This window comes from Suncus etruscus, chromosome 14 (genome assembly GCF_024139225.1).
Source record: "Suncus etruscus isolate mSunEtr1 chromosome 14, mSunEtr1.pri.cur, whole genome shotgun sequence".
In the NCBI taxonomy this organism is placed as follows: Eukaryota; Metazoa; Chordata; class Mammalia; order Eulipotyphla; family Soricidae; genus Suncus; species Suncus etruscus.
This window is the reverse complement of record NC_064861.1, coordinates 38,909,116-38,929,004: the sequence shown is the minus strand read 5'-3', so window position 1 is coordinate 38,929,004 and position 19,889 is coordinate 38,909,116. Positions and strand designations below refer to the sequence as shown.

The window sequence follows — 19,889 nt, the reverse complement described above, 5'->3', positions numbered from 1 at the left end:
GGAGTGAGGAAAGTGGCAGGGCCGTGTCTTGCATTGAGTCTCTGCACCTCAGTCCTAGGGGGCACTCGTTTCTGAGTGCTCAAACTATTAGCCAGAACCGAGTGCAGTAATCCAGTGTCTTTGGGAGATGATGATGACTTGATGAGTCAGCCACAGAACTGACTCTGAGGAGGTGATGCTGGCTCAGTTTGGTTTCTGTTAGTTGTTCTACACTCCATTATCGCTGGGTTCACTTGTGTGTGTGGACCTATTGGTACCATGTACTTGGGGAACCCCTATTCTGGGACTCAGAGATGGTGATGTGTACCTGCCTTGGGGTGACAGCTCCCTGAGTGTGCAGGTGCCAGTCACTGAGGAGGCGGCCTGGTGCCTTGAGCCCCAAGGAAAATTGGGACCAGAATCTTCTTCCACATTTGGAGGGCTGGAGAGATATTCTAGCAAAGGGCGTGATTTGCCTTCCGTGCAGCTGATCCATAGCCTTGCTCCTTAGAGTCTAGGGCCCTTTCCATCATTGTGCACAGGCCCAGAGGGAGCCCCTGCACCTTACTTTATCACATGACATGACTTATATCCTGTCCACACCAGCCAGACACTCTAGGCAGCTGCTGGCCTTGTGCCACTGCGTTGTGACTCAGTGCTGCCTCCTGCTCATGCGAGTGCTCCTCACAGTGTGTGTGTGGGGTGGTTTGTCTGGACACGCTCCCGCTCTGTGTCATTGCTGCTGCTCTTGTTCCAGGTCTGCTGAGGGTTTCCAGACATGATCAAGTCTGGTGGTGTGGCTGGCTGTCCAGCTGGAGAAGGAACCATGTGATTGTTCCTTGGACATACAGACACGTGATTGGTGATGGTGCCCCTCTGGCACAGACCCACGTTTTTTCCTGTATTTTTTTTTCCTGTATTTGGATGCTGTGGCCATCTCGTTGCTAGCCAGAGAGGTCAGCAGTCTGTCTGTCAGTCAGGCTCCATACACCATCTGGCATTTGTCCAGAGATATCTGAAGCTGTGACCAGCAAATAACTCAGTGGTTCAGAGCGATAACACAGGGGAAGACATTTGCTTTGCATGCGGCTGACCTGGGTTCGATCCCCAGCATCCTGTATGGTTTCCTGAGTCTATCAGGAGTGATTCCTGAATTCAGAGCCAGGAATAACCCCTGAAAAACACTGCTAAGTGGGACCCAGAAATTTAAAAACAACAAAAAAACTTTGTTGCGAAAGAGACATGGTGATGGTTTTTGTTCCCTCAGGTCGCCCCGAGAACTGAGGCCCCCAGCAGCAGTGGGAGCAGCAACCTGGAGAAGGCATTGCCCACATCGGCACATTCCACAGACGAGGCGCTGCCTAAGAGGCCTGGCGGCAAGCACAGCAAAGGTGCGCGGCTGGTGGGCTGGGCACAAATCCCAGGTCCTGACGTTCTCGGGCTAAGAAGAGGCTAGAAAACCGAACACATGTTGTACAGGTAGAACTTGGGGTTGTCTGGGAGTGATCCCTCTGGATGGCCAGGAAGAACCCTCAGAACCAAACACAAAGGAAAGGTTCCCTGTGCCAGCTCCATGCCTGTATCGTGCATCACAGTCTGCGGTACTTCATCCCACAATGACCTGGGCTCAGCACAGCACTTGTGGGCCAGAGCAGGGCCTTGTTCCTGAGTGCCCTGTAGGCCACATTGATACTTAACTCCTCCAGGGAGAGATGTGCATGGGTCTTGACAGGACTGCTCTTCCAGGAGGGGGAAAGCATGTGGGGGACCCCCATTTGGAGCCTCACTAGCCAACTTCCCCACTTAGTTGGTCTCTGCTCCCTGCTTTGAGTATCTGAACTGAAGTCATTTTGGGCTGGGAGTGCAATGGCCTCTGGGGCATACAGAAGCTGATGGGCCCCTAGTTCTGAACCTGAGCACATGTTGGTCTCATTTCAGTCCTCGAGGAATTCCCATGACCACTCCTCATGGAAGCTTTCTGTACCCACCACTATGACCCTGTGACAAGACCTTGGTGGCCACTCCTGGCAGGTTGCCGTGAGCTCATTGTGGCCCAGCTTGTGCTTGGCCCAGGGAGCATTTTCCAGCTCCTAGATGGATTTATTTGCTGATTGAATTTTGAGGCCTCTTGGTATTCTCATCAGCTGGGCTGGTGATTAAGTTCAAGGGCTAGGGGGAGATGTAAGGGGTGGGGGACTGTGTAGTATTGGGAATTGAACAAGGGCCAGTCGCATGCCAGATGGAAGCCTTACCCCATGTTATCTCAGAATTATCCAGCCCAGGCAATAGTGAAGATATGGAGCATCTCTCTGGGTGGTTGCCAGGTTATCTTTCTGAACAGCATCTGCATCCTCAGCAACACCTCCCTTTTATTTTTTTGGGCCATACCCGGTGCTGCTGAGGGATTATTCCTGGCTCCGTACTTGGATATCACTTTTTTTTTTGGGGGGGGGCACCCCATCAGCACTCAGGGATTACTCCTGGCTCTGTGCTCAGAAATCACTTCCGGCAGGCTCAGGGGACTGTATGGGATTCTAGGGATTGAACCCAGGTTGGCTATGTGCACAGCAAATGTCCTATCAGCTGTGCTATGGCTCCACCTCCTCAGGAATCACTCTTTTTGTTTGTTTGTTTGTTTGGGCCACACCTGGCAGTACTCAGGGGTTATGCCTGACTCTGTGCTCAGAAATCACTCCTGGCTCGGGGGACCATATGAGATACCAGGGATTGAAGCCACGTCTATCCTGGGTCAGCCATGTGCAAGGCTAACACCCTACCACTGTGGCCCTCAGGGATCACTCTTTATGGGCTCAAGGGACCATACAAGGTGCCAGGGATATAACCCTGGTTAACAGTGGAATCTAAAGAGTTAGTACAGTGGGTAAGACAGTTTCCTTGCACTCTGCCAACCTGGATTCGATCCCTGGCATCCCATATGGTCTGACCCCTCCAGGAGTGATCCCTAAACACAGAGCCAGAAAGGAATAAGTCCTGAACACAACTGGGAAAGCCTAAAAAAGGGAAGAAAAAAAAAAAGTACCGTAAGGTTGTGAGAATGATGAGTGACGGGCCTCCTAGTTACTGGTGTGGGCTGAGGATCCCATGTGCCTTGTGAAAAGTGATCTGGGAGATATCCCAAATTAAGGGTAGAAATGCCTGATGATCCTAGCATTCAACCTCTGGGTTTTTGTTTCCAAAGAAAACAGAAGCAGGAATTGGAAAAGACATGCACACCCTGAGCCATGTTAGCATTATTTCCAGTAGCCAATATCTGGAGATATCCCTGGTGGCCAATAGCGGACAAGTGGATGGAGATGGATTAAGATATGGGTTACAGTTTGCTCAGATTTTAGGGAAGACGAGTTTTAGTCGTTTGCAGCATGTTGTGATGAGTGAGTGAAGTCACACTCATGCACTTAGCAGGGCCTGAAGAGGTATGCAATAGGCTCAGCACATGTATTGCTTGCAGGAGGCTGTGTTCAATTCCAAGCACCAATATGTTCCCTTGAGCACTTCCCAGAGTGACACTCTCCCTGTCAATATCTGCCAGGCACCAAATGGGAGTAACACTTGAGCAGAGGTGGCCACAAAATGAGACAAGCAAATAGGTAGACCTAGGGTCAGATGAGATGATGCCAGTCAGACCCCTAGAATTGCTGGGATTTTCATGTGTGACTGAGAGGGACAAACATCAGCCTGACAGTGGTGGCAGATGTTCAGTTGCTGAGGACCTTGCCGTGGTGTGTTCCTGGTTGCTCCTGGGGTGCTGGATTGAGTTGGGCACCCAACTCTGCTCTGGCCCTTTGAACCGTCTCCTCAGTACAGCAATTTTATAATTGTTTCCTGCGTCCCAGGACAGGACATTTATCCTAGAGAAGTGGAGGCTAATAGCAAAGGTTGATTTGTTTGATGTTCAGGGGTTACTCCTGGCTATGCGCTCAGAAGTCGCTCCTGGCTTGGGGGGGACCATATGGGGACGCCGGGGGATTGAACCATGGTCTGTCCTACGCTAGCACTTGCAAGGCAGACACCTTAGCTCTAGCGCCACCTTCCCGGCCCCGGATGATTCAATCTTGAGATATCCAAATGTCTCCAAACAGAACTTACATGATGAGTCTGTATGTATCAAGGGCCATGGTGTCAGACGCATGTACCAGTGTCTGAACCCCTAGATACATTGATGACTGAAAGAAGCAGGTTCTGTAGATACTGTGCTCGTGCTCAGGCCTTGTGGAGGTATTGAGACATTTCCTTCTTAGTGGACCACTGGCCACTGCTGTATTGGTTTCTCTTCAGATTGGAAAGACATGCTGTGTGCCAGGACCAGTCATACGCCCACAGGCCTGCAGCTGGCTTCAGATATGACAGGAATAAGGACCAGGTGAATGTGGTCCTACCTGCTGCGTTGTCCTACTTGGAACTGAGATGACTGGACACATAGTGGAATAAACATTCTCTGGGTGTTCTTGGCAGCGAGCTGTGCCCCAGCATAGTCTCAGGAAATCAGAGCTCCTCTCTTATGTCTTGAGGGCTCCTGAGGAGACTCCGGTGCCCCCATCCTGCTGACACACTGGTGCAGGGCTGGTTGGCTGACTCTGGAAGTGTGCACATGACAACGAATGTTTCTGCTATTGTGGGTCCCATGTGGGCACTGGGACATTGAACAGCGATAACTCTTAAAGGCTGAAAGAATAATTCTGAATTTCCAGGTGAGGCTAGTGTAGGACTTTACTGCTGAAATCCTGCTAGTCTGATCCATTTAAATGAGAAATAAAACACCATCTTGTGTCTTGAGTAAATGGCACCTAAAAGCATTTCCAAGATGGAAAGTTTTCACCCCTGCTGGTGCTGAGGGGTCTCTTCCCAAAATGCTGGGGGACCGTGTCATGCTGGGCATGTAGCCCTGGGAACCAGAATAGAAATTTCATATTGTGGGACCGGAGTGATAGCACAGCAGTAGGGCATTTGCCTTGCACATGGCCAAACCTGGACGAACCCTGGTTCGATTCCCAGCATTCCATATGGTCCCCAAGCCTGCCTGGAGTGATTTCTGAGCACAGAGCCAGGAGTAATCCTGAGCGCTGCTGGGTGTGACCAAAAAACCCAATAAAAGAAAGAAAGAGAAAGAGAGAGGGAAGGGGGGAGGGAGGGAGGGAAGAAGGAAGGAAGGAATCAGAGAAAGAAAGAAATCAGGGAGGGAAGGAAGGGAGGGAGGGATAGAAGGAAAGGAAGGAAGAGAGGGAAAGAAGGAAGGGAAGGAGGGAGGAAGGAAGGAAGGAAGGAATCAATCAGTTTCATACCAGCTCATGTCTGTTGCTTGGATGGCCAGTGGCATGAGACTTGGGCACTTGAACAACACTAGAGAGGGTGCTGGGAAGGCCTGGGAGCTGGTGTGCCATATGAGGAGGGAGGTTATGTGGTGGGAAGAGTAGACTGGGTGCACACACTGTGCTTGCTGGCCCTCTTCCTTCTCTGGTGCCACTGTTGCCCTCAGCGACTTGGACCCTACACCCCCTGAGCCTGTGTGGCTCACAAAAACACAAGTTCCTTGCAGGACTTAACATGTGAATGGGTATTGGCGGTCTCAGAGCTTCTAGGGGAGCTCAAATGCCTTCCAAATGGTGCTCTTGGGAGAGGGCTCGGGGACCTCAGATGGTCAAGTAAAGGGATGTGCTTTGTTTTCTTTTAGATCATTTCTACTGAATCTGGCCCCCCATATAGCCAAAGCATGTCTAGAAGTGAGAGCTATTACCCAGCAAAGGCAGTCATGTGGGGCATCTTTTAGTTTGGGGCTTGGCTGGCTCCTGGCTCTGCACTTAGGGATCACTTGTGGTGGGTGTGAGGGACCAGATGGGATGCTGGGATTGAATCTGGGCAACCTTGTGCAATGTAGGTATCCTCTTCATTGTGCTATCACTCAGGCAGTACATAGGGCTCCTTCCCTCCCCTTTAGTCCCCCTTTTTGCCTGATAAATGGAGCCAGAAACCCCTTGGCTTCAGGACATGGATTTTGGATTAATGTTTGGTACTGCACGCTTTGAAACCTTTCACGGTCATCAGTTTTCTCACAGCTCCTACATTCTGAGGCAGGATGCCCACATGGGCTCACCACCCCCCTGTTTTGGGTCACTGGATGCGCATGTAATACTGAGATTAGGTGTGGTGTCAGGTTTGCCAAAGGGTGCTCTTTTAGCACTGGCATTGGAACTGGTTGCGTCTGATTTCTTGAGAGTGAAGGATCTACACACACACTCCCAACCCCTGCAGAACCCTTGTCTGCATCGTGACAGAGTTGGGACATCAGGCGGAGTGTCCTGCTCCTCGCCCCATGCCCTGCCCAGAAGGGCTGGGACAGTCCTTGGCTCTGTGCTCAGAGTCTTTCTCCCCTCGGCCCTTCTGCCCAGTGCTCACATGGACGTGTTATTTATTTTCTGTCAAGGCGGACTAAGGCAGGTTGCTACATTGCTGCCATTCTGTTCATTGCTGTTGTTTTTTGCTTTTTCAGTGAGTGTTGAAAAGATAGACCTGAAGGGACTGTCCCACACAAAAAATGAAAGAAATGTTGACTGTTCCTTCGAGGTAAGAATTTAAGTTTCTTTCCCTTTCTCTGTCGGCAGGAAGGAGCCCTCCTGGGTATAACATTGATGTTGGTTGTAGTGCCAGGGTAGGGGGATAAACAATGGGCTTGGCTAGGGTCAGGGGCTTCTAGCTTTGGGGGTCCTGTAGATAGTCAGAGCCCTTTCCTCTGTACCCTGTGCCTAGCTGTGCCTGGCTGTGATGCTCAACCAGTGGAATATCACACTGGCCGAGGCCAGGCATAGTGTCAGGCTCACACTGAATCTGTTAGGGGTACTCAGTCAGAATCCACAGGGGAGTTCAGTTTGGCAACTTGGCAGAGAGCCTTGGGACTCAGGTGCCAGGACAGCAACCAAGACTGTGCCTAGGAACCCAGCAAGAAAGGGGGAAATGTTTTCTCTGGCCTTGGAGGGGCTCCATAAATAGGGCAGGGGAGTGTGTGAATGTGAAGAGCCGGGGAGAGAAGATGAAGTGTTGGAAGAACTGCACATACATGTAAAGAGCTGGGGAGCATGTGAGTGTGAGAAAAGAAGTGAAGTGTGTCAAGAGTTTCTGGGCAGGAGAGCTAGCACAGCGGTAGGGCATTTGCCTTGCACGCAGCCGATCCAGGACAGACAGTGGTTCAAATCCTGACATCTCATATGGTCCCCCTTGCCTGCCAGGAGCAACTTCTGAGCGCAGAGCCAGGAGTAACCCCTGAGCACTGCCGGGTGCGGCCCAAAAAACCGGGGGGAAAATAGCCCCTTCAAGTAGGTCCTGTGCATGAAAATGTGGCAGGTCCTGGGTGGAAAGGACATGTGTATCCTGAATGACATGGCAGATTTGTGCAGTTAGAGGATGTGATCGTGGTTACATTCATGGTGCATAGGAACAGTGTTACTGATGATCTCTTCCAACCCTGCCCCTTTCCCCAGTCTGTTCCAAGTATGTCTACTCTGTTTTTTGGGATTCTTGTTGGTGCCCCTGAGGCAGCTGTTGGTCCTGGAGTTGAGGGCATCTTTGCTCAGGTTTGGGTTCTGTGGGGCCACCTTCCAAGTTTGTGGTTTCTGTGTCTCCATGTGGTCCCTGTGCCTATGTTCTCCTATGCTCCATCAAGGGGCCAGGATGCAAGTGGGCATCTTCAGCTCTATCTCCCTGCCCAAAATGGCTCTCTCAGACCTTGGCCAGAGGATTTGGTAGTGCAATCTGCCTTCCCATTCTACACCTGCCGCCTAATTTCGGTGAGATGTGGCCAGAGACAGAGCTCAGTGAGGAGAGGAACTCCCCAGGAGGCTAGTCCATGAGCAGACAGGCCTGTAGATGCCCACCTGACCTAGTCTGCACCGTGCCCTGGCCCCGAGGTGATCAGAATAAGTCCTGACCCTACCTTTCAAAGAAAGAATGAGAGAAAGCAGTGACCAAGGAGTCTTTGTCCTTATCTTCCTGAAGCTCATTTGCGTCCACACTGTGCCTCTGGGTGCTAGCTTAGAAGGCAAATGCTGCATTCCATGGCTAATGCACCACACCCTGGGACAGTTGGCGCCCAAAGGAGAGGAAAAACTATGTTCAGAGGTCTGTGCCCTTGCATACAGCAGGACCTCCCCCCCACCCCCCGCCCCAGGAGTGCTCCCTGAACACCACAGTGTGGACCCAAAATAAAAGACCATGGAGATTGTCTCAGATGACTTATCACCCCCTAATTAGTGTTGGTGCAACCAGAGGGAACTGGATCTACTGGGGGAAAGGAAAGCACATCCTACTGCTCAGGATGTGCCATCTGCATCCCTTCTAGAAAGGCCTGGAGGGACTGGAGAGCACAGCAGTAGGGCGTTTGCCTTGCATATAGCTGACCCAGGAAGGACAGTGGTTCAAATCCTAGCACCCCATATGGTCCCCTGAGCCAGCCAAGAGTGACTTCTGAGCGCTGCCAAAAAAAAGGTCTAGAAACTGCACAGACCATGGAATTCTGCCCATGCTGTCCATAGGGCTCTTGCTGGAGTGGGGCTGCTTCAGTATGGGTTTGTGAAGTTCGTGGAATATGCACAGATTTGCCTTGCTCAGTGGCACCCTCTGTTGAACTGTTTCTGTGGTGCTGTGGTTGTCAACCACATGCAAGGCAAATGCTACGCTTCTGAGTCACCACTGGCTCCAAGCTGCACCCCTTAAAGAGGCAGGTGATTGTTAGTTGGTCATAACCCTCAACCCTCTCCTTTACTCTTTAAACCGTGACTGATAATTGGGCCTGAGCCATAGTACAGTGGATTAAGGTGCTTGCCTTGCACCCCGCTTACCCAATTTCAAGCCCCAGTACCACATATTGGCAGGATTAATTCTTGAGTGCATAGCTAGGGGACAGTCCTGATCGCTCTCACCATAGTCCACCAAAAGCAAAAAAACAAACCAAAAATAAACCCTGATGTATGAAGATTCCATTATGGTGCGTGTGTGCGTACGTGTGTGTGTGTGTGTTTGTGTGTTTGGATCCCACAGTGTTCAGGGCTTACTCCTTGCTCTGCACTCGGGGATCACTCCTGGTGTGACACGAGAACCATATGTGAACCGTTTGCAGTGCTGGGGATTGATTGAACCTGGTCAGCCACTTGCAAGGCAAGAGCCCTCCCTCTATCTCTCCACCCCTTCAATTATCCTTTGCGTTGGAAATGAGTGCCTGGAATTCTGACTGCACTGTGCCCAGTGGCTATGCACTTTAGGGAGTGCCTGGATCTCACGCAGTGCTTGCTGGGAAAGGTGGCGAGGGCATTTTGTCTAGGGGGTAGGACAGGACTGAAGGGATTTCACCAGTCATAGTGCACTGGATCTCAAGTGTGAGTGTTCTTGGGAGCTGGTTCTAGTTTTGTTGTCATGTTGCTAGTCCCTAGTGATTTGAGGAGCTGTGGTCAGATACAGAAAGTAAAGGAGAGAATTGGTTCTTGTGACAGAAGGCCGGGCCACAGCGCCAGCTGGGACATGGTCATCAGAGGCAGGGCTGCAGCTTGAAGGAGGACAAACCTGAGCATCTGGTCCTGAGAATTAAGGAGTCTCTCCCCTGGGAGGGGTCCGCACAGCTGCACTGAGAGTGAATTCTGGGTGCCTGGTCTGTGGCAGTCTGAACAAACATCCTTATTCCTGGAGTCCAGGCTCAGCCACTGAGGAAATTGGTTTTTGTTTGTATTTTGTTTTTGGTGGGGTTGGATTTGGGGGCCACACCCAGCAATGCTCAGGGCTTACTCCTGGTTTCAGGCTCAGTGATCACTCCTGGTAGGCTTGGGGGGGGGGGGGGCGGACCATATGGGATGCTGAAGACCGAAACCAGGCTGACTGTGAGCAAAGCAAGTACCCTCCCTCCCCATGCTATCCTATTGCTCTCGTCCTGAGAAAGAGTTTTTTTTTTTTTTTTTGTGGTTTTTGGGTCACACCCGGCAGTGCTCAGGGGTTTTTCCTGGCTCCGTGCTCAGAAATTGCTCCTGGCATGCACGGGGGACCATATGGGACGCCGGGATTCGAACCGATGACCTTCTGCATGAAAGGTAAATGCTTTACCTCCATGCTATCTCTCCGGCCCCGAGAAAGAGGTTTAAAAGCATAAGTAGTAAACAAAGTATACTCTCGTACATGGGCTGGGAAAGAGGGAAAATGCTGCAGGGTTCTCTGAGACCCAGCAAAGCTCTTACTGCTGCCCTCTCCTACTCTCCCCTCAGTGAAGCTGTGCCGAATCTCTTCTCACCTGATCTAGAATCTGCATCTCAGCGGGTAGGGCGTTTGTCTTGCACGTGACTGACCCAGGACTGACCTGGGTTTGATCCCCAGCATCCCATATGGTCCCCTGAGCCTGTCAGGAGTGATTTCTGAGCAAAGAGCCAGGCGTAACCCCTGAGTGCTGCTGTGTGTGGTGCAAAAACCAAACCAAAGCAACCAAACAAACAAAACGCGAAGGAAAGTCAGGGGTTCTTGGGAGACAGTCTGTGGAACTGTCTACTGGCAGGGAGGGGAGGATGTGCCTGCTTCCTGTGGGCTTTGAGGCCTCCCTTGGTCCTCAGGCTACCATGTCTGTGGTCCAGAGCCTCTCCAGATTGAACTATGTAACACTGCTGCCTGTCCTTGCTCTGGAACCTGCCACCTAGTGGTCTCCTTGGCCGTATTGTATTTAATTTTTTCTGCTTCATCAAAGATTTCCTGTCTCTGTCTCCAATTCTACCCTGCTACCCTGTGGGCTTAAGTTGACCCTTTCTTCTCTGCCTGTGATCTTTCCTCTCCTGGTCTTTATACAGGCCAGCTCCCACCAAAGTAGAAGTGAGATGTACTGGGTCTTTGGCAAGTCCTACATGGGACAGAACGTCCTCTCATGGTTAAGTGTGTGAGCAGGTTGGAAGTGAGTCAGGAGTGAGACTTTGAGGTGCAGAACCCTCCTAGTGCCGGGCTGTGTTGGTGGGAATCTGAGGGTGGTTCTCAATGTGCCATCTGGCAGCCAGAGTCTGAGAGGGGCAGAATGGACACAGGTAAGGCTGAAGGAGCATGGGTGGGGGTGGGGTAGCCAGCCCTTAGGGAGGGTGGTTCCTGCATTTTGTCAGCTCTTAAGAGGAGAAGTGTGTCAGGAGCCTGGTGAGGCTGTGGGCCCTAAAGGAGAGACTGTAGCTCGTGCTCTAGCTTGGTTTGAAAGCATGAAAGAGTCTCCCAAGATTAGGTCAAGCAGACAGGCCCAAGTACCTAGTGTTGCTTTGGGGTAGAGACCCCCTTTGGCAGCTTGCAGGCGGTGGAGGTTGCTTGTTTGCTGGGCTGCTGAAGGGCATCTTGGTAGCTACTAGAGGCTGATGAAGAGGGGCAGATCTAAGGGTACAAGCAGAGGTACAGTATGGAGAGCCTCACAAATTTGGGGTAACTCCTGTTTCAGGGCTTAGCTCTTCTTCAGGGGACACAGCTCTTTCCTCAGGGCATCTGCTTTTCCCTAGCTTCCCAGGGAGCTCCTAGTCACGTAGCTATCAGATTGCAAAGCTTGGACCTATGCTTGAGATAAATGAGTGTCCTCTGAGTTCCTATCCCTTTCCCACCTGCATTGCTTATGTTTTTAAGAAAATATTTTGTTTTTAATAGAGTTTTAAGAGAATGTGTTTATATTCAAGGTCTTGTGGTCTGATTCTTCAATAACATCAGTAACCAAATCTTCCTCTGAAGTAACTGAATTTATCTCAAAGGTAAGGCTCAACGCCTCCTCCCAGAGTTATGCTATTTCTGTGGAGGTCCTTGGGGGCTGTTGGTCCTTAGTCAGGGCTCAAGTCCTGTGCGCCAATCTGATGTCCCTGACCTATCTCATGAACTCTGCTTTCCTAGTAACTCCCACATTGACACAGCTGATGCCCTCTGACCCAGTTTTCACTAATGACTGCTCTATACATAGGCACCTGTACATGGGTACACATGCACACAGCATGTTGCCTTGTACAGTCACATGGCTTCATCTCTGTGCTCTCTGCCATGACTTGGGCTTTGTCTCCACAGACTCTAGAGTTCCCTTCTTGAGTAGGGGTATAGTAGTCACTGGCCTGTATCCACAGCTGGGTTGTGCCCCTCACCTCACCTACATTGCTGCCCTGCAAGTCAGGAAGAGCTGCCTAGGCTTCTTCTGCTCACTTTTGGGTCTTGGATGATGAGTCTACACCACAGTGCCAGTGGGGGGGGGGGTACTAGAGACTGCCCTTAGCTCTGGGGTTTGTGTTCCCTCTCTTCCATTGGGTGTGGGTGTCTGGGTTAGATGGGCTATGGGGGCCACTGTACATTTTGTACTGTGTGCTTCCTTCTTGAGCTGAGTTGTCTGCCAGTCACATTTCAGTCTCTGAGCAGTGCATTGACTGAGACTGAGAGCACATGACCTTTTATTCTTTACCTGACCTGACTGGGAATGCTCATCAGGGCCAAAGTGGGTGAATCAGGCCTCAGCTCCTCTGGGGCCACTAACCTGTGAGCCAAGGACTGGGGACAGTTCCTTTGGGCTCCCTCCCCCACATTCACCTCTCTAGGTAGGCATATTGAAGGACATGCCTAGCGTGGCCACTACCCTCTCCTGCCTTTCCCTTCTCTCTCCTTCCCTCCCTTTTTTCCCCTATCTCACTCTTTGCTTCCTTTTTCTCCCCTTCCCTGATCTTCTCCCTTGGGTATTATATGCAGCCACCACTCTGAGACCCGTTTCCTGGGAGATCCCTGCTTGGGCCTTGAAGATTCCACCTTTTCTCAGTGCAGGCACGAGGACCCTCTCTGTGTCCCATTGTGTCCCTTCCTTGTATAACATCCGGTGCCTCGGTAGGCCATGTGCTCCTGAAGCAGCCTGAATAACCACTCATCTTGCTCACCTCTTGCAGCTCTCTCAGCTCTACCCTGAAGACAGTCTGGAGAAATTCATTCCTTGTGTAGCTGGCACAGACTCTTTCTATGGAGAGCGGAACCACATGGACCTGGAAGTGGACCTGAGGTAACGTGGTCTGGGGCCATTCGGCCCCACCCTGAGGTGTTTGGTGTGGTGTTTGGCATGGCCACCACATGCAGGCCTGATGTTCCCTACAAAGCCCTGCTGTCTGCTGAGGAAGGGGCCCATACCTTGCTGGCCAGCTACGTGTGTCCAGCCCATCGAAGCACAGGGGACCCTCACAACTGTGAGGGCCCCTGCAGGGCTTGTGAGAAGCCAGAAGAGACGGGGTGCCGCCAGGGGAGCAGGACAAGGGGAGTTCGTGGATGCCTCGGCATGGGGATCCCGATGGGGCTCCTGAGGCTCTGCCCGCTCCTAGGTGTCTGGCCTCACTGCCGGCTCATGTCCTGCGGAGCGAGCATGCCAGAGTCTTCTTCAGCACCTCAACTCCTGCCCAACAGCTTCAAAGTCCAAGTGAGTGTTTATGCCGGGCGAGCGGGAGCTGTGGCCCTTCTCCGCATAACAGCCCCTGTTCTCCTCCAGGTCCTGGCACCCCAGCCCTGGCTAAAGTTGGCACAACCTTGGGCACGTCTGGGAGGTAATGCATCTCTCGTGCCTCCCTCTGGAGGTGGAGATTACTGGGGCCAGCAGGGTTCTGGGTCTGGGTGGTCTGACCTTCAACACTGCAGACATCAAGTGCAGGAAGTGCCTCTGGCCACTCACATGGTGTCCGCAGTAAACCTCAATGATGGAGGTGGCCTGTACTTTACAGATAAGACTCAGAAGGTCCAAGCCATGGCCACGGCTCACACAGCATCCTCTACCAGCATGGGCCATGGGCAGGGCAGCCATGGGTAGAAACCAGCAGGCTGTCTACACTGACAGCTAACTGACTTTCTGTAGGTGTGGAACTGGCTAGGGTGGGTATGCTTGGTGTGGGTGGCTAGTCCCAGCACTTACCCTGTCCACCCACAGGCCTGTGTGTGGAGTGGCCGGAATCCCGTCGGCCCAGAGCAGTGCCCAGCATCACTTGCAGCACACAGCCAACACGGCTGCCGTACCCCACTGTTCACATGCCGGGAACCCAGGCACGGCGCTGGCCTACCGGGCACAGATGGATGCCTCGCCTGCCCTCCTCATGCCTCCTGGCCTGCAGCCAGCTCCAACACAGGAGCAGAATGGGATCCTAGATTGGCTCCGAAAGTTGCGTCTGCACAAGTACTACCCGGTCTTCAAGCAGCTCACCATGGAGAAGGTGTGTCTGCCTTGGCTAAAGCACACAGGCCCTTTCCTGTCCCCTGGGTTCCTGACACTGGGCTCACTGCCAGTCCCACTCTGCCTGCTATTCACTGTCCTGACTGACTGCAGAGGAGCGTCCCTCCCTCCAGCAGCTGTGGGGACATGGGATCTGTGTGCTGGCTCAATTGGGCTAGAGATCTCCAGCAGTCAGTGCTCAAAAGGCAGAACATGTGTCCATGGGCAGAAAAGTTCTGCAGGCCCCAGGAAACTCCACCACCTGTTTGTGCAGGTTTGGAGTCCATACCTCCCCTCTAGTGAGCTCAGCCTAGCTGAGCCCTCAAATCCTGGAGTCTTGAAAGATTGAATTGTCCCGATAGAGCCAGATTAGACTAGATGCATTCAGTGTCTTAACCCTGAGTGCTGATTTCCATGAGGTGCCATCAGCCTATGAAACTTGTGTTTTTGGGAGAAAGAGCAGCTTGTGAGGTGAGCGCCTACTCAGGGAATAGGGTGGCTGTTGGGCCCAACGGTCCTCAGGTCTCTGAGGTTGGTGACTAGGAGGGTGGAGAGGAGGAGGGAGAGAAGGGAGAGGAGGAGGGTAATGGAGGAGGAGGGGGCACCCTGCAAGCTGTGGCTACAGAAACTGAGCCCCGAGCTCCCCACACAGCAGGCCCAAGGCTTTAAGGGGCTTGCACAGAGTCAGTGCAAGGTTCAGACTCTATCCCTGGACTGTTGCCGACATCAGGCTCATTATTCACCCAGTGGCCAGCGTCCCCTCCTGGAGAGCAATTTGTTGGTCTTCTCTGCTCTGCTCCACTCCTTTTTGTCAGTGCTCATAATCGTTGGGTCTTGTCTTGTCTGTTCCCTGCAGTTCCTGAGCCTCACTGAAGAAGATCTCAACAAATTTGAGTCCCTCACCATGGGAGCAAAGAAAAAGCTCAAGACTCAGCTGGAGCTGGAGAAGTAAGGGGGCTTCTGGGCAGCTTGAGTGCCAGTGGGAGGGGCAGGCTGCTGGGGTCTCACAAGCCCTTCCTGCATGCTGTTGGCACAGGGAGAAGTCGGAGAAGCGGTGCCTGAACTCTGCTGGCCTGGCCCCGGCCAGCAACAGCGGTGTGGCTCGAGTGCCCCCCACCAGCCATGTGGGCCCCGTACAGGCTATGCGGGGGGGCAGCCCGGCAGCAGGTAAGGTGCCCAGCTTGGGGAGCAGAAAGGATGTTGGAGTCTGGGGGATGCAGGATTTGCTGGGAGATTCAAACATGCATCAGGCCGGCAGGAGAAGCAAGTGCAGAGAAGGGAAACAGGGTCTGGGGGACACCTGGGGCAGAGGCTCACCCAGTGTGGGGGACATCTTGAGGCCCACGTGGTATCTGTCCCCTCCTGCAGCGCTGCGCGTGGAGGTGGAGCCGGCCCCTCGCCAGGCTCGGGAAGGCAGCTCGTCTGAGTGCTCCAGCTCCTCCCCGAGCCCCATGGGTGTGCAGGCCCGGGAAGAGAGCTCAGACAGCGCTGAGGAGAGTGAGAGACGTAAGGCTGCCCGCCAGGCCCTTCTGCTTCCACCCCTTGTCCCCCAACCTGCCCACCGCACTGACCCTGTCCCCTGTGCAGGTGTGGAACTGCCCCTGGATGGCTCCTGCGACAAGGAGAAGCCTGTGATGCTGCTTGGCCACTTTGTTGCGCCCTCTGCCAGGCCCACAGCCCAGGTGCTCCCTGTGCAGAATGAGGCAAATGCCAACCCACCGCCCCACCAGCCCCTGGCACCCCAGATGCTGCCTGCGGCCTCACACATGGCGCCCTTGCGCATGCTGAGCTCCGTGCACAAGGCAGAGCGGGGTGGCACTGACCCTAAACTCCTGCCCTCTGTGCACTCACTGCTGTCTCTTGAGGACAGGGCCAAAGTCTCGGGACCAAGGGGCAGCCTGAAAGTGGACAAGAGCTTCGGCAGTGCTGTGCTGGATGTGCTGCCCACCGCCGCCTCCCACCAGCCCATGCAGGTCCTCTCTGGACTCACTGAGGGCAGCTCTGTGCCCGCCACTGTCTCTTTTGGGCCCCGGGCCAAGGTAATGCCCGCTGCAGCACTGGACAGAGTGTTGAAACCTGCCACGGCGCCTGTGCTGGGGACAGAAGCCAGCAGTGCCACCTCGGGGACAGCCAGCACCGTCTTCCACGTGGCCCGGCCACCTGTTAAGCTGCTGGTATCAGCGTCTGTCCCAGCTGAGTCTGCCCCCTCGAACAGCATGCAGATCAGCGTGCCCCCAGCCATTGTGCCCCCACGGACAGCTCTATACACAGCTGGCACCAAAGCTGCCTTCCCCAGCGTGGGCCCTTTGCAGGGCAGCTTCAGCGCCACGTCCAGCAGCCACACCCCATCGTCTTTCTCCAGCATGGGTACAGCGCCCAGCTGCCCAGTGCCCAGCTCCAGCCCTGCGCTCTCCTCAGCCCCTGATAGCAGCTTCTACAGTGGCAGTGGTGGCTCTTCTGGGAACATTCCTGCCTCCAGCCAGAATCATCACCACCACCACACGCCCACCCCGCAGCAGCCCACACCAGCCCCGGCCCCCGGCTGTGTGGTTTGTACCTCGTGTGGCTGCAGCGGCAGCTGTGGATCTGGTGGCCTCACCGTCAGCTATGCCAACTACTTTCAGCATCCGTTTTCCGGGCCTTCAGTCTTCCCCTTCCCTTTCTTGCCCTTCAGCCCTGTGTGTGGTGGTGGCTATGTGGGCGCGCAGCAGTATAGTAGCGGTGCCTTCCCCACCATGCACTCACCCTACGGCAGCGGCGTGGCACCCGAGCCCGTGCTGGGTGGCCAGTCATCCTTCACTGTGCCACCCATGCGCAGCTTTCTGGTGGGGGCGGCAGGAATGTACCAGGCCCAGGGGCTGGTGGGTACCAGCAACAGCTCTAGCCACAAAAAGAGTGGGAACCTGTCATGTTACAACTGCGGAGCCACAGGCCACCGTGCGCAGGACTGCAAGCAGCCATCCATGGACTTCAACCGGCAAGGTAAAGGCAGCTGGGAACACAGCTCAGAGCACCTCTTGGAAGGTGCCTCCTACAATTTGGTTTTCTCCACAGCCAGGAGGGGCCTCTAAGTTTCCACCCAGCATCGAGCCCCAATCTGCAGCTCGCTCAGTCAGCTCCAGGCTCGGGCTCTCTTTCCTGAAGACTTACCCTAAGACAGTACTTTTCAAATAGTGGGGTGCGACACCCCCCCCCAGGGGGCGCAAGGCCCTGTAAAGGGTGCATTTGACCTCGGCAAACACTGTCATAACAAGCTAAGCCCCCTGTTTATGTCTCTGGAGCTGAGAGTTGCTGTGTCCTGCTTCAAACCCACTTAGAAAAGCTATGCATTGAAAGCGTGCTCACCGTAGCCATTAATCCAGACATCACCTCTGATTAAAAAATCAGTTCAAATTACATGTTTTTGTTTTGCAGGTTAAAGTTTTTTTTTTTTAATAAAGATACTATTTATAGTTGCGGGGGGGGGGGCGCGAAAAATGTTTTCTTCTTCCTAGGGGGTCATGACAAAATAATTGAGAAGCACTGTCCTAAGATAACATTCCACTGGGACTGTGCCCTCCTCCCTCTCTTCTCATTCCTCTTTCTTTCTCTTCCCTTTCCCCTTCTTCCTTCTCTTCTTCCTCCCCTCTTCCTCCTCATTCCCCATTCCCCCTCCCCCGTTATTCCCCCCTCATTTCTCTTCTTCCATCTTCCTGTCCTCTCCCCCTCTTCCTCCCTTCTTCCACTCCTGCCTCATGCTCACTTGTTTCCAGAGGGGCTCCTGGGGGCCCTGCAGCATCTCTCAGAGGCTGTTTCTTATGGATTTGTTTGGGCGGTGTGAGTCCATATGGCACTGCTTGGTTATTGTGCCACCTTGTGTGCCCTGAACTTGGGATCTTGGCATGGGAGCTCAAGCTGTGGTGTGTGGCTGGGTCCCCCCGAGTTCTTCAGAGACTGCTCAGACTTGGTCTTGGCCACACCAGTTTGTGTCCTGCCGTGGTTGGGCCCCACTGACCACCTGAGTTGGAGGGGAGAGATTCATGGTGATGTGGAGCAGCCCCATGTCCTGGTGCTGCTTCTCTAGCCATTTAGACTCCATTTGTTTCTCTTCTCTGCAGGTACTTTCAGGTTGAAGTATGCCCCTCCGGCAGAGAGCCTGGACTCCACAGATTGATCCTTTTCTCTGGAACACTTGGAAGCCACGGGCCCGTGAGGAAGGTGGGATCCAGACCCAAGGGCCAAGCTGTCGCCACACTTCCTCTTCTTATCCCAAAGGTGCTTCACTTCCCTGGACTGGCTGGAGGCCTGGTGTGGGCAAGCGTCCCTCTGGGCACTGCCGGTCCTCAGCCCCCAGAGCTGGATCGTGAGACTTGCCTGGCGGGTGTCTGCAGCTGTGGGGTTTGGCCTGACAATGGGGCCAGCCTCACTCAGTCCCAGGCTCACATAATTCCAGGGCAGCTATGAGACGGGCCCGGGACTGAAAGCGGGAGACCGCTCGGGCCCGCTCTGGGACGGCGCCATTTCGGTTCCGTCTTTTCTAAAGTGGTGAGCGCTCATCTGGGGCTTTTGTGGATGCACCACGAAGCAGCATGAGCCCTCCAGCCCCCTTCTAAGAGTCGGCACCAGCAGACTCCGTGTCTTAGTACAGCAGACATCAGGGCTTCCCTCCTCCCCAAACACTCAAGCAGCTGCAGGTGGGAGACGCTTTCTGCCAATAAAACTCTGCTCCATTGTTCAGTACCAGAGCTACTTGAAACAGCTCTCATTTTAAGGGTCCAAAATTATCCCGAGTCCTCAGAGCTTGGGGTCCCCTTCCCAGCCGGCATCCACAGCGCCTCGTCCTCAACTGAGTGGCACATGTCCCCCACAGCTCTCCAGGACCCCAACGAGTCACAGTGAGACTGTGCCGCTTTCCCCTGACTGCCCTCCTCCCTGGCTGGAGCGGGAATGGTATCTTGTCAGTATCTTGTCAGCTGTGAAGAATCTTCCGTTACAATGACCTGCCAGCTCCAGCAAAGGGGGTAGTCCCCTCCTGGCGAAGGGAGCTTCTTGACCTGGAATGGGGCTTCCGGCTTCAAGGCTAAAGGGAATTTTCTGGTCAAATAATGTTGCTTCAGATGCGAAAGCCTTTGATATTAACATACTGACTGGGAAGGCCTTGCCCAGGGATTTTTCTAGCTGAATGTGTAGAACAAGGAAGTCAAGATTCAGAATATTCTTAAATGGGACAATCAGCCTCCTGCCAAGTTGGTGTCAGAAGAGCCCCCAGAAGGTACTGCAGGGCTTTGATGGGGCTTCAGATTCTGAGCTGTTTCCTGGCTTTTGGAAACCAGAGCAGAAACCTGTTCCTTTGTTTTGTTTTTGTAAAAGGCTTTTTTTAGTGGCGTTTCTTGTTTTTTCAGTCCTTTTATTTCTATGCAATACAGCACTGGCAGGCCTGTGTCTCTGGCTTCCCCACACAGTATTACAGTTAGGGAGGAAGGACAATTTGGGAGTTAAGCATGAGGCAGTGGCTTTGGGGGTGTGTGGCATTGATCAATTTGATAAGATGTCAGACTAAAGTGACACAACTTTGCCTTAAAGAGAACCTGACTGGAACTTGTCGCATGTGTTCAAGGAAGATTTAGAATGTTTGCTGATGTTTACGATTTTAATATTTCTGATGGCCGTTAACAGTGGCCTGGATATGTGCTGAGAGCCAAACTTTTAATTTTTTTTAAACAAAGAA

General features: G+C 53.2%; 1 protein-coding gene across 1 annotated transcript in view; it reads left to right on the top strand.

The window, feature by feature from the left end:
* ZCCHC14 (zinc finger CCHC-type containing 14) overlaps positions 1-19,188 on the top strand; it is a 38,823-nt gene extending 19,635 nt beyond the window's left edge. Inside the window, exons 2-13 of the mRNA XM_049786715.1 lie at positions 1,247-1,370; positions 6,485-6,558; positions 11,652-11,723; positions 12,885-12,994; positions 13,308-13,402; positions 13,472-13,526; positions 13,904-14,183; positions 15,039-15,130; positions 15,219-15,349; positions 15,551-15,688; positions 15,770-17,164; positions 18,280-19,188. Coding sequence (XP_049642672.1) covers positions 1,247-1,370; positions 6,485-6,558; positions 11,652-11,723; positions 12,885-12,994; positions 13,308-13,402; positions 13,472-13,526; positions 13,904-14,183; positions 15,039-15,130; positions 15,219-15,349; positions 15,551-15,688; positions 15,770-17,164; positions 18,280-18,335 — 2,622 coding nt within the window. The 3' untranslated portion in view covers positions 18,336-19,188. The remainder of the gene's footprint in view (positions 1-1,246; positions 1,371-6,484; positions 6,559-11,651; positions 11,724-12,884; positions 12,995-13,307; positions 13,403-13,471; positions 13,527-13,903; positions 14,184-15,038; positions 15,131-15,218; positions 15,350-15,550; positions 15,689-15,769; positions 17,165-18,279) is intronic.
* The last annotated feature ends 701 nt before the right edge of the window (positions 19,189-19,889 follow it).